At 39.7% G+C, this 12397-nt stretch overlaps 1 protein-coding gene across 4 annotated transcripts in view; it reads right to left on the bottom strand.

The window, feature by feature from the left end:
• Positions 1-10908, bottom strand: part of LOC135583435 (callose synthase 3-like) — a 72352-nt gene extending 61444 nt beyond the window's left edge. Inside the window, exons 1-4 of one of the 4 annotated variants that reach the window (XM_009414795.3) lie at positions 10713-10908; positions 10556-10639; positions 10242-10477; positions 5666-5766 (exon numbers count right to left, since the gene is read on the bottom strand). In XM_009414795.3, coding sequence (XP_009413070.2) covers positions 5666-5766; positions 10242-10428 — 288 coding nt within the window. In that variant the 5' untranslated portion in view covers positions 10429-10477; positions 10556-10639; positions 10713-10908. Of the gene's footprint in view, positions 1-5665; positions 5767-6963; positions 7108-10241; positions 10478-10555; positions 10640-10712 lie in introns of those variants that run through there. The other 3 variants (XM_065079044.1, XM_065079045.1, XM_065079046.1) reach the window with 3 other exon arrangements.
• Positions 10909-12397: the final 1489 nt, after the last annotated feature.

Genomic DNA, 12397 nt, shown 5'->3' with positions numbered 1-12397 from the left:
TCCTAATTGAGAGGGACATTCTGTTAGGACTCTAGCTAGGAGAGTCCTAATTGAGAGGGGCATTCATGTAGGAGGTGTTTTCTTAGAGAAGAATTAGGAGTTGTAAGGGAATAGGAGTCTTGACTAGGAGTCCTATTAGGAGTTGGTTAGAAGTAAGAGTCTTAAGTAGGAGTCCTATTAGGAGTTAGGGTTTAGAAGCCCTATAAATAGTCATGTATTCCTTCTCTTTTGATAAGCAATAGATGAATCTATGGTGAGTTTTAGCCATAGCTTGGTTGGATCTATGAAGGAGAGAGCTTTGCCCAATCACACCAAGCCCGAAGAGATGACTTCCAAGGGAGGGCAGGCTCTATGACCAACCCCAACTATCCATGCATGAGAGTGGACTTCCCTAGATGGGAAGAAGGAGACCCGATTGGTTGGATCTCGCGCGCGGAGCGATATTTTCGGTACCACAAAACCGCGGATGTATCTATGGTGAAAATTGCAGCTATACATCTTGAAGGGGATGCTATACAGTGGTTTGACTGGTTTGAACATACTTATGGAGTCCTTTCATGGCGTCAATTCAAAGAAGGACTGCTGATTCGCTTCAGACCAACCGATTACGAGAATATTGACGAACAACTAGCAAAGATCCAACAAACCTCCACCATTCAGGAGTACCAAACCAGGTTTGAAAGGTTATCTAATCAAACTCGTGATTGGTCTCAAAAACAGCTATTGAGGACCTTCATTGAGGGCTTGAAGCCGGAGATCCGAGGAGAAGTTAAAGCGCGACAACCGTATACGCTTATGGCAGCCATCTCTTTCGCACGACATCAAGAGGAGCAATTGAACCATGAAGCTCGGAGGACTAGGGTCACTCCTCAACCAGTAATATTGAAGCCCTCAGCCCCCCCTACTGTCGACCAAGTCCCTGCACCAAAGAGGATAACAGGAGAAGAGCTTCGGGAGCGATATACGAAGGGGTTATGTTGGCATTGTGACGAGCCGTGGAGCCGTGAGCATCGCTGTAGTAAAGGAGGACTTCTTATGATTGAATCGATAGAAGAAGAGGTCATTGAACATCCAAAAGAGAGCCTTGAACATGAAGAAGAAGATGCGGAAGAAGAGCCACAACCGACTGACGTTACAGTACACGCACTAGCCAGCTACTCAAACCCGCAAACGATGAAAGTTGGAGGCCTTCTCAAACAACAACCGATCACTGTTCTCATCGACACGGGCAGTACTACTAACTTCCTGTATAGTAAGCTTGATGTTCGGATAGCATTACCTAACGAGAATCGCTGTAGGTTTGATATTAAGGTCATCAACGGACGGATTTTGAATTGTGATCGTAGGCGCCCGCAGGAGAAACTATTGCTGAAGGACCAAGAGATAATTGCATATTTCTTCCTTCTCCCTCTTAACAATCATGAGGCCATGCTCAGAATTAAATGGTTGACGACATTAGGTGATATTTTCTGGAATTTTATGAAACTAATTATGAAATTTTACAGTAAGGAGAAACAGGTGACATTGTACGGGAAACGTGGGGGCGACATAACAACGATTTGCACACAACAAATGGAGAATGTTTTGCATAAAGCATGCAGTGGCTTTTTGGTACAACTTGAGCAGCAAACTAAGGGAGAGCCAATAGAATTTGAAGATCTAAATCTACTTCCTTTGCTTGCTGAATTTTCAAATATATTTGACGAACCGTGCAACCTACCTCTTAACCGTCGGCATGATCATTGTATAACGATTCTTCCAAGCAAATCTTTAGTAAATACTTGGCCATATCAGTATCTACATCTCCAGAAGGATGAAATAGAAAGGATTATAAAAGAGATGCTCGAAACAGGAGTTATTCGGCCGAGTTGCAACCTCTACTCTTCACCGGTGCTACTTGTACACAAGAAGGACGGAACATGGCGAATATGCGTTGATTACCGAGCTCTCAATGGCATAACCATCAAGGATAAATACCCTATTCCAGTACTAGATGAATTGCTATATGAAAGGGAGCACAAATCTTCACAAAGATGGACCTTTGATCCAGGTATTATCAAATACGAGTGTACGAAGAAGTCATACCGAAAACCGCCTTTCGAACACACAACGGCCACTAGAAATTTTTACTTTCTTCAACAAAAGTTGGGATATCTTGAGCATATCATATCAGAGGAAGGTGTAACGGTGGACCCCTTCAAAATTGGAGCAATGCAAAACTGGCTGACCCCGAGAAAAATAAAATTGCTATATGGCTTTTTGGGTTTAACAGGCTACTACCGTAACTTCGTGAAAAACTATGGAAAGATCAGTGCACCACTTACTTCCTTACTGAAAAAAGATGTCCTCCAATGGTTGGACAGAGCCTCCACGGCCTTCGACAAACTTAAGGCAGCCATGACGACAACGCCGGTGCTAACACTACCAGATTTCAACCGACCCTTCATTATTGAGGCCGACACATCTGGAGTCAGAATTGGAGCCATTCTCATGCAAGATGGTCGACCACTCGCATACACTAGCAAGGCATTATCTCCCTCCCATCAAAATAAGTCAACATATGATAAGGAGATGCTCGCCATTGTGCGCACAGCAACGAGGTGGAGACCCTACTTGATTAGTCGACGATTTCAAAATAAAACCGACCATAAAAGCCTTAAGTACCTTTTAGAGCGAAAGATACCATCCCCTGAGCAGCAAAAATGGGTAACAAAACTTCTTAGATTTGATTTTGAAATAACTTACAAAAAGGGGAAAGAGAATGTTCTTGCAGATGCGCTTTCGCAGCTACCCGAGCAAGCTGAATTTTCGATCGTTTTACTTCCAACCAGCGACTTCCTTGAGGATATTAAGATGGAATGGCAGGAAGATTCGGAGACCAGTAAGATACAAAAAAATTAGAGGAAGCACCAAGCTCCGTGGCTCATTACAATCGGACTCAAAAGAATTATGCTATAAGGGACACATTGTGCTTGTGACAAATTCTACTTGCATCTTCAAGAGCAGATTTTGGATAAAGTTATTCCATATGCAGGGTACTAAATTGAAAAGGAGTACGACATATCACTCACAAACCAACAGCCAGACGGAAGTTTTAAATAGGTGCTTGGAGACAGCCCAAAGCCACCCACCAAATATGACTACCCAAAGAGAACTCCAGACCCAGCCAAGTGTCATTATTGATCGACGGATCGTGACTCGACGACGACGACCCACTAATGAAGTGCTAATACAGTGGACGAACCTACCAATAGAAGATGCCACTTGGGAGAACTATGACGACTTGAAGATCAAATTCCCAGAATTCACGAATCATCAGCCTCGAGGACAAGGCTGATTTGAAGAGGGCGGGTATGTTAGGACTCTAGCTTAGAGAGTCCTAATTGAGAGGGACATTCATGTAAAACTGTTAGGACTCTAGCTAGGAGAGTCCTAATTGAGAGGGACATTCTGTTAGGACTCTAGCTAGGAGAGTCCTAATTGAGAGGGGCATTCATGTAGGAGGTGTTTTCTTAGAGAAGAATTAGGAGTTGTAAGGGAATAGGAGTCTTGACTAGAAGTCCTATTATGAGTTGGTTAGAAGTAAGAGTCTTAAGTAGGAGCCCTATTAGGAGTTAGGGTTTAGAAGCCCTATAAATAGTCATGTATTCCTTCTCTTTTGATAAGCAATAGATGAATCTTTTCTGCAGCCTTTGAGCAGCAACTTGGAGGGAGGAACCCCTATAGAGTTCCAAGGAGGCCGATCCCCTAAAGAGATCAACCCCAAGTTTAGAATCTGCAAGGGTTCTAACACGCGAGCAGAGGGAGGGCTAGCGGGAGGCGCGAGCAACGGGAGTCGCGAGCAGAGGGAAGGCTCGCGGGAGGGCTCGAGGGAGGCGCGAGCAGCGAGAGGGCTTGCGGGAAGCGCGAGCAGCGGGAAGGCTCGCGGGAGGCGCGAGCAGCGACAGCGGCGAGCAGCGTCAGCGGGAGCAGCGGCAGCGAGCGACGAGATCGCGATCGCGATCGAGAGCGGCAGTGGCAGCAGGTTAGTGTTGGGTTAGGGTTAGGGTTGGGGTTATATCGGTTTAGTTGGTTCGATTGAACCAACTAACAACCGAACCAGGACCGAACCAGACCTAAAATTCTGGTTCGGTCGCCTTGGTTTACCCAGGCGCTCGCCCGAAGCGCCCAGCGCCTGGGCTCGGGCGAGCGCCCAGGCGGCGCCTGTTTGAAGCGCGCCGCCTGGGACATTAGCGAGGCGCTCGGGCCTCGCCTCGCCTCGCCCGAGCGCCTAGGCGAGCGCCCGAGCGCCTTTTGCAATCACTGACCTAGATTACAGCAGAGAATGTTTGTTGCTGTTCTGAACTCATGCAGAAGAATGAGCTGAAAGTGACAAAATTCTAGAGAAAATGCAATTATCAAAAGGAGGTGAATACCTATGCATCAAACCTGTAACTTAACAAAATGAGCAACCTGGTGGAAGGTCTGCCAAGGGAAAGACATGCAATCATATAGCTATGTTCAGTAAGGTTGTTTCATGACTCAAGATTTTGACACTGAAGTCAGAGTGAAGCAAACGTTACTTGGGCTACTACCTAGATTACAGCAAAGAATGTCTGTTGCTGTTCTGAACTCATGCAAAAGAATGAGCTGAAAGTGACAAAATTCTAGAGAAATTGCAATTATCAAAAGGAGGTGAATACCTATGCATCAAACCTGTAACTTAACAAAAAGAGTAACCTGGTGGAAGGTCTGCGAAGGGAAAGACATGCAATCATATAGCGATGTTCAGAAGGTTGTTTCATGACTCAAGATTTTGACACTGATGTCACAGTGAAGCAAACGTCACAAGGTGCCAAGGGTAGACCTATACCATTCTTAAAGCCTTCTTAAAATATATAAAAGATGAAACAGAAGAAGAAAAAGGGTTTATTGGTGGCATCTAAAGTAGATTCAAACGATCTGTCACGACATTACAGCAGCTAGAATTAGAATATAAGCTCCATTTGATAGAAATATCACAAAACTATAAACATAATGCATCATCATCTTAATGGTTGTTTTGATACACAATTTCATGATACTACAGATTGATCATGCAATAGATCAGTTGTTTCCTCTAGCTCGTGGCAGGATATAAAGGAAGCAGGAATCAGGGATAAGAATCAAGTAAGAAATAAGCATGTTGAAAGTTGTTTACTTAGACTCTCGGTCTCTCCTATTCTTAGAAATCATAACCAAAGGACATGGTCTCACAACAGTGATAACCTCACAGTATATATGAAATTATGAATAATGCAAACTGGGAATTTCAGTAGCACTATTACTATTAAAATCATCTCTAAATGGGCCAAAAAAGAAAATAAAGACAGTAAATAAAGAAATAATATATCTATTTTAATATGTCTCGATGGAATTGTTTTAAATTTAGAAATTACTTTCCTAAAGGAATCCAATCTTCATATTGACATTAAATCAATAAATTAATATAACATAATATATTTGAATGGAAAAGTTTGAAGTAAACCAGATTAATTGATGCCAACTCTACGGTTTCCTATATAACTCAGAGCTTGTAATCAGCATACATTTTTGGCAAAAAGGTAAGCTATAAATTTTTGACAGAAAAGTAAAATACTCTTTAATTACAAGAATTATCAGCAATTATTATGTATAAGAAACGAACCCTTTCTAGACGCTGCAATAGAGCAGTCTTGAATTGACGAACACCACGTCCGCTTGAAGTTGGATCTAGTCTATGAGCCTTTTCAAACGCATAGAACCGACCTATTCAACAAAAAAATAATAATTGACAGTTAATTCAAATTAATGTAAGGAACAAATATAATATTATGATGTGCATATCTTCATGTACAATCCACATGATTGACTAAATAAAGTTAAAACTTGCTCAAAATCCAGGGACGTTGCATAAAAAATGAGCAGCAACCATAGAATAAGAAAAAGGAAAATGATTTATCCTGTAAAGCAGTTAGTAGAGTTCCTAATTAGGAGATAAAAGAACCTTATAAGTTCCTACACCTCATTTTTATTCCATGAGTTATCTGCTAGATAAAATACAATAAATAAATGAATCCTACCAAATTATTCAAAGAAAGAAAGTCTGTGTAGCGAGAATTTTGAGAGCATCACAAGTTATTTGGTTCAACCTGCATGCATAAAATTGATGGGCATACCACCCATAACAGATTGTTTAAGTTCTTCATGCATATGGTCCAGCCATATTTCCTAGTAAGAGATACATCAGCATGTGAGATTCACACTTCTTTGTCATTACGGGGATACCCAACGTAAAACCAGTACCTGATGTAGTCAGTATAGAATGGAAGGGATTGATAATAGTTCTCCTATTGTGATATTAAACGGAACAGTGAGTACTTCAATAAACTGATAAATAAAAACAAAAAGTACTTTCTTTTAATAAAAGAATCACATAGAAAACACCAAAGCTAGAAGCACCTACTATGCAGCCAAAGAAGAAGAGAAAGAGTCCCTGTAACTATATAAGAACATATGTGGCCAATTTTTTAAGTGAAATCTAAAAATATAGGGGGAAATTAATAAATTCACAAGATCAAACCATAACAACTCAGCAAAGGTCAACAAATGAGTGGTTATATGTTACTTTAGTAGTCATAACCACTGTGATTATTATACCTATTGATGGGAAGGATGGACATGACTTAGGAAGAACTCATGCCTAACAAGATGAAATTCACAGCTTGTGGTAATTAAGAGTTTAAAACCCTTTGTAGGAAGCAAACCAAGTAGGAAAGTACAATATGCAAGGATTCCCAAGTTCTCGAACGTAGAAAATATAGACCTATATGCTCAACTAGAGAGAGGAAGTGATCTTCCAACATAGCTAATACATTATGAAAAGGCTGAAATATAATGCTGAAGGGTTTTCAAAGACTTGAAGGCAATGATGCAATCATATTGCCTCAAACCTTAGCAACTTACAAGAGCAGAGGCATGGCCAACTTGAGAAAAACACCTAATGGCAACCTTGTGGTGCTTGCATATGGTTCAGACTTCAGACGTTCAGGAGTTTTGAGAAACCTGAGCCTTGAAAAGGCTTCATAATGTATCCTCTATTATGCCCATGTCAGCCCTTCATAAAAATCATAGAAGTTGCTAAATGCATAAAAAATTGCATGTGATGTTTATAATATATAGAAATAAAAGAATACTGAAGCGTTAAAGGGGAGAGTATGGACAAATCCATATAAGTTCCAAAGACAAGAAAGACAACAAATTACAGCAACACCCAATAAGTGTGCACCCTGGTGGCAAGGTGGAAAATATATTAATGGTGGAAGATGGATAGCTGATGGGAAGGAAAATATTTGGAAGATAAAAGAGTATATTACTCTATTTACATGGCAAAATCTAGAGCTAGGATTGAGAATAGTTCTCACAGTAGACAAGCAACACTTACAAGAATTGAGCTGAAATTGTTGGACTTCTTATGCCATTTTGACAAAGGAGGGAATATGCTTTAAAAGATTGTGTCTTCTTTTCTATTGGGCCACTAATAAATAAAGGTAAATAAGTCAATGATTGTGGTACTTAACACATCAAAAAGGACTGGCTCTCCCTGAAACATTGAGAATGTCTGTCAGCCCAGAGTCCCTTTTTTTTGGAGTGGCTATGTACTGTAGTTGTCCTTTATAAGTAGTTTTTTACACCTACTCTAAAAGGAGAGTTTTGTACAGATGGTGTTGCCAAAATATATCTCATTGAGGAGAATAAATGCAATCAAATTATGTAAGAAAAATGGCAAAAATTCAAATTTCTGATTTCTTTCTCAAAGAATGATTTTAGACACAAAAATGTGATATCCAGAGATAGACCCACCAGGTATGCGTTATGACTTGAGATAGTACACCTAAGAACACCTTCTGTGTACCTCTTTCCCATGTTGTGCTTGGCCTACATGATTTCCAAGCATAAGTCATGACGATAATGATATCTAAGCTTACAACCATTTCTGCCATGTGACACTCGGGACTTATTGTGCATCCTGGTGAATCTCCAATATGGTAGAGAACCATTATAGACAATGGTGACAACATGACAGGTCATCACACCTCCAAGATCCCACAACACCTTGCAGGATTGAAATGATTAATGTTGTTGTGTGATTGTCTGCGAACTAGATGAGGATACCAAATATTTGAGAGAGGGAGTTTGTGATACTCTAAAATAATCTCACATCAGATGTGGGCTATAATTAGAGATAGTATATCAGTTACTACCCTCCCCCAAAATACATGTTTTGAATACTCTTCTCGAGGGTATGAAAAAGTAAAATAAAAGACAATGATATTCATGTCAGTGAAATTAATATTAGCCTTTTGACTAATAAGTGACTTAGTAAAAGACAATGATATTCATGTCAGTAAAAACTATAGCTTGGTTTTTAGTTAGCAAGGTAAAAGTCAAAAAAATAAAAAGAAATTATAATGCAATGGAATTAAGCAACAAGCAAAGATGACAATAAAAAAGAGAAACCATTATATCTTGGAAGTTATTCCAAGTCCTATTATTTATCAAAAAGCATCCAAAAAAGTTCCCTTGGTCTACATTCTTTATTTTGTTCACGATAGTGGAAACAACATTTTACATAACCATGTTTGAGGATCCAGTTTTCCTCCTTAGAATGTTGTCACTAATATTGCCTTTTAATGATACTGAAATAAAGCATGGATGTATGCTAACCTAGAGAAAACATTAGCCTTTGGTTAAGCTATTAAGATAAGCTTATTCTTGTTCATGGTCAAATTTGCTAAGCCAATTTAACCAAAATGATATGAAGATTTAGATGTTCCTATGATCTACTAACAAGATCTACTCATAAACCAGCAGATGAAAGAATTTGGACAAAATATTCAGCCTTGCATAGTATTATTATCAAAACCAGACCAAAGTGGCAGGTAACAAGGGAAATCATGGGTTCGCTCCTGTCCGGTCCTATCAATAGATTAGGTAAGTCAAAAAAAAAAACATTTTGAACCAGTTAACATGGTCGAATCCTTAATCAACCAGTGGGGAAGGAAGAGAAGAAGAGCAAAGGAAGGAAAAAAAGGAAGAGTAAGGAGGCGAAAAGGAGTGAAGGAAGCAAGAAAAGGAGGAGGAGAAAAAAGAAACATGGGAAGGAGACAAAGTAGGAAAAAAGAAGATGGGAGCGAAGGAAAGGAGGGAGAAGAGTCTGAGAGGAACAAAAAGAGGAGATAAGAACAGAAGACAAGAAGGAAAGATATGAAGGAAGAAGAAAAACAAAAAAAATGAAGAATATAATATATTATTTGAAATTTTTTATATTAAATCTATAGTTCGACCAATTGAACCACCAGTCAGACCAATGAGTCAGTGATGCAAACCTTGACAGTCAAAAACAGGTCTGTTTTTAACTACTACATCATACAAGATGGTTAACTCGAGGGTTGGGGGACATGCAGAACAACATACTGAAAGAGATTAAAAGGTCAAAAAGTTGAAATTTCAGTTAATTGTTTCGTGGTGTACAATGAATCGGTTGGTACAAGAGTTACCAGGACTAGAAGTTGTTGATTACACTCATGGTCTGATAAAATTCCATCATTTCTAATCATCTTAAGCACCTACCAAACAAACGCATTACCATGCCAAAAATTTTAATGTCAGGAGGGCACCCAAAATTTGACAATGCACATCAATGTTTCTAGCTTCTTGAGAGCATGCGTGCACAGCATCATCAGGGCCATGCTGATAACAATCTGGCTAACTTTTGCTGTTACAAGCACTTCCTTTTTATTGTAATTTTCACTTTAGAATCCTCTGACTAGTGAAGTCCCAAACTAAGATGGGTTGCTTTCATGGAGTCCAAATCAAACCTTCAGAGGAAAGGTTTGTAATTAAGGGTACGAACAACGAAACCTAAAACACATGGATTTCTGCAGTTATCAAGATCAATCTTCATTTATTACAACAATCAGTAAGGCTCTGGAAATAAGGAAAAGCAATTTTCGGTGGCCTGCGAATCAATCTTTTTGTTTTAAGGTAGTGCACCAGAACAGGCAAGAAGCTTGCAGCAAGCACAGAACCAGTAAACCCACATAAACCGCAAAGCACAAACCAAAGGAACTATAGCTATTTCAAGGCAGAGTAACAGTTAAAACTTAAAAGGCCCATCAGCGGATGCCCATAAAGATGACCAAGATTCCAAGAAATTGAGCAACACGAGGTGGGGGACTCACAGAGATAAGCGACTCGGCGGTCTTCCTGCTCGACCTCGTTGGCCACGCGGAGGATGGGGGCGATGTCGTCCAGGGAGGATGGCACGACCTCACTGTCGAACATCGACTCTCCAAGGTTGCCGGCCGTCTGCGTCCGGAGTATCTGCCGCGCTGGCGGCTGCTGCGCCCCTCTTCGAGAGGAAGCCATCTCCTCCAACCCTCACCACCACCTCGCTTCAGCTTCCGCTTACCCAAGACTAGCAATCAAAGTCATCATAGTGCAAGAAAGGACTCAAAAGAACGAGACTCGAACCCGAAATCGAGCGGGAGCTTACCGATTTCTTCCCTTGGAGGAAGACGATCACAACGATCCCCACCGTCTCGCTTGCGCCTTCACTCCCGCTTCCGCTTCCCCATGTCTAGCAATTAAAGTCGTCATAGTGTCAAACCCGAAACCAAAGGAAACATCATCAAGAACCAGCAAAAGATTACCAGATTCCTTTTTCGGAGGAAGACGATCGCGGATCTGAGAATTCCACACAGACAGAGCAAGCGAGTGGAGAATGTGGTGTGAGTTGACGCTACCGAGGTTTTCTTTTTGAGGGAAACGATGGAGAGGGGGTGAACGGAAAAAGGAGTAGGAAAAAGAAAAAGGCACGACGCCGACAGCGAGGAGGGGAGAGTGGTGAGGAGCAGGCCAACAGAAAAAAAAAAGGGAACCGATCTGCTGATTATTTACGACAATGCCACTATCCATTGGTAAGTAAGTCGTAACGGTCGTTTTCGGCTGAGGATTCCATTTTGCGCAGCCGTCGGTTACATGGAGGAGGATGCGCTGTTTGACTTTGTCTGCTTCTCGTCGTTTGGATGTCGTGCTCCAGGGTTAAGCCTTTTTCTTTTCTTTTTTTTTTTAACCATACGAAAAAAGAATTATATTATTTGTTTGAAACTATTTATTCGAACATTTGTGGTAATTATTAAATCAGCACACCAAAGATGAGCTCGAAAGGTAAAAATGATCAAAATGATCTCGAAAAGTTAGCTAACCAGTCAACTAAAATCCTTTCGATATTGGAGCTAAATAAAGTATAAAGATGTGAAAGAAGAATATTTATTTACATGGCATATCATATAATTTTCAAAATACTCTGGATAAGTAAATATATTTTAATAATATTTAAAATATTTTAAAGAAATAATCTCTCACTGTTCAAAGTATCGATCGAAGTTATTGAATGAGACTCAACATGGATCTTGGCATTCCTTCACTTAGGAGTTGGCTCCAATCCCACCGGTTGATGTTATCATATGGTTTATCATATCATATAATTTTCAAAATACTCTAGATTAATAAATATATTTTAATAATATTTTAAAATATTTTAAAGAAATGGCCTCTCGCTGTTTAAATTATCAATCAAAATTACGGAGTGAGACTCAACGTGTATCCTTGGCATTCCTTTATCGATGTTACGATATGGGTTAAGTTAGAATATGAGTAATCTCTTCTTTGCCTTTCAATCACGTGAAGGACTTTAATGTATGACTTTGATTGAGAATCGATCTTTGTTTAATAATGAGACACATGCACATTGTTCGGAACCAACATCTAACTTCACGACTTTATTCGAGAACTAAATCATTACTCCTGTAAAAGAACTCGTAATATGGTTTGCTGCTCTATGCCTCTATGCGCCATGTCTTAATTCGGAAAAATGAATTAGCACTACAAGTAGTTATATAATTTTAATATTTTCTTTCTCTTTCAAGGAAAATTTCATATTCTAATCGATTATTTTGCGCTATATTCTTATATCGGTAGTTATCTTGTCATTATCCGACTTCTTAATATACAAGTTCTATCCATCACATCTCATACTTCGCATGTCTCGATTACAAGAACTATGTGATGCAAGAGGAAACCTTATTTTATAATACAAGAACTATGTATATTGCTGGATAGAGGAATAGACAAATTGTAAAGGGCAAATTCTAAAACAAAAATTCTAAGTTTTCAATTTTTTTCTAACATAGCTTTTTTTATTCTTTGTATTATTTTGGCATAGTATTCATTATTCTTTTAGAGATGATATTACCCCTTATCATCGTCTTATCATTAGCCTTCGTCCCCTCTGCCCCATCACATTACGTTATAAGTCATCTCCATTACAACAAGA

This window comes from Musa acuminata, chromosome BXJ1-8, assembly GCF_036884655.1.
Source record: "Musa acuminata AAA Group cultivar baxijiao chromosome BXJ1-8, Cavendish_Baxijiao_AAA, whole genome shotgun sequence".
Taxonomy (NCBI): Eukaryota; Viridiplantae; Streptophyta; class Magnoliopsida; order Zingiberales; family Musaceae; genus Musa; species Musa acuminata.
Note: the sequence above shows the minus strand (reverse complement) of the source record. Positions and strands in the feature narration are given on the sequence as shown.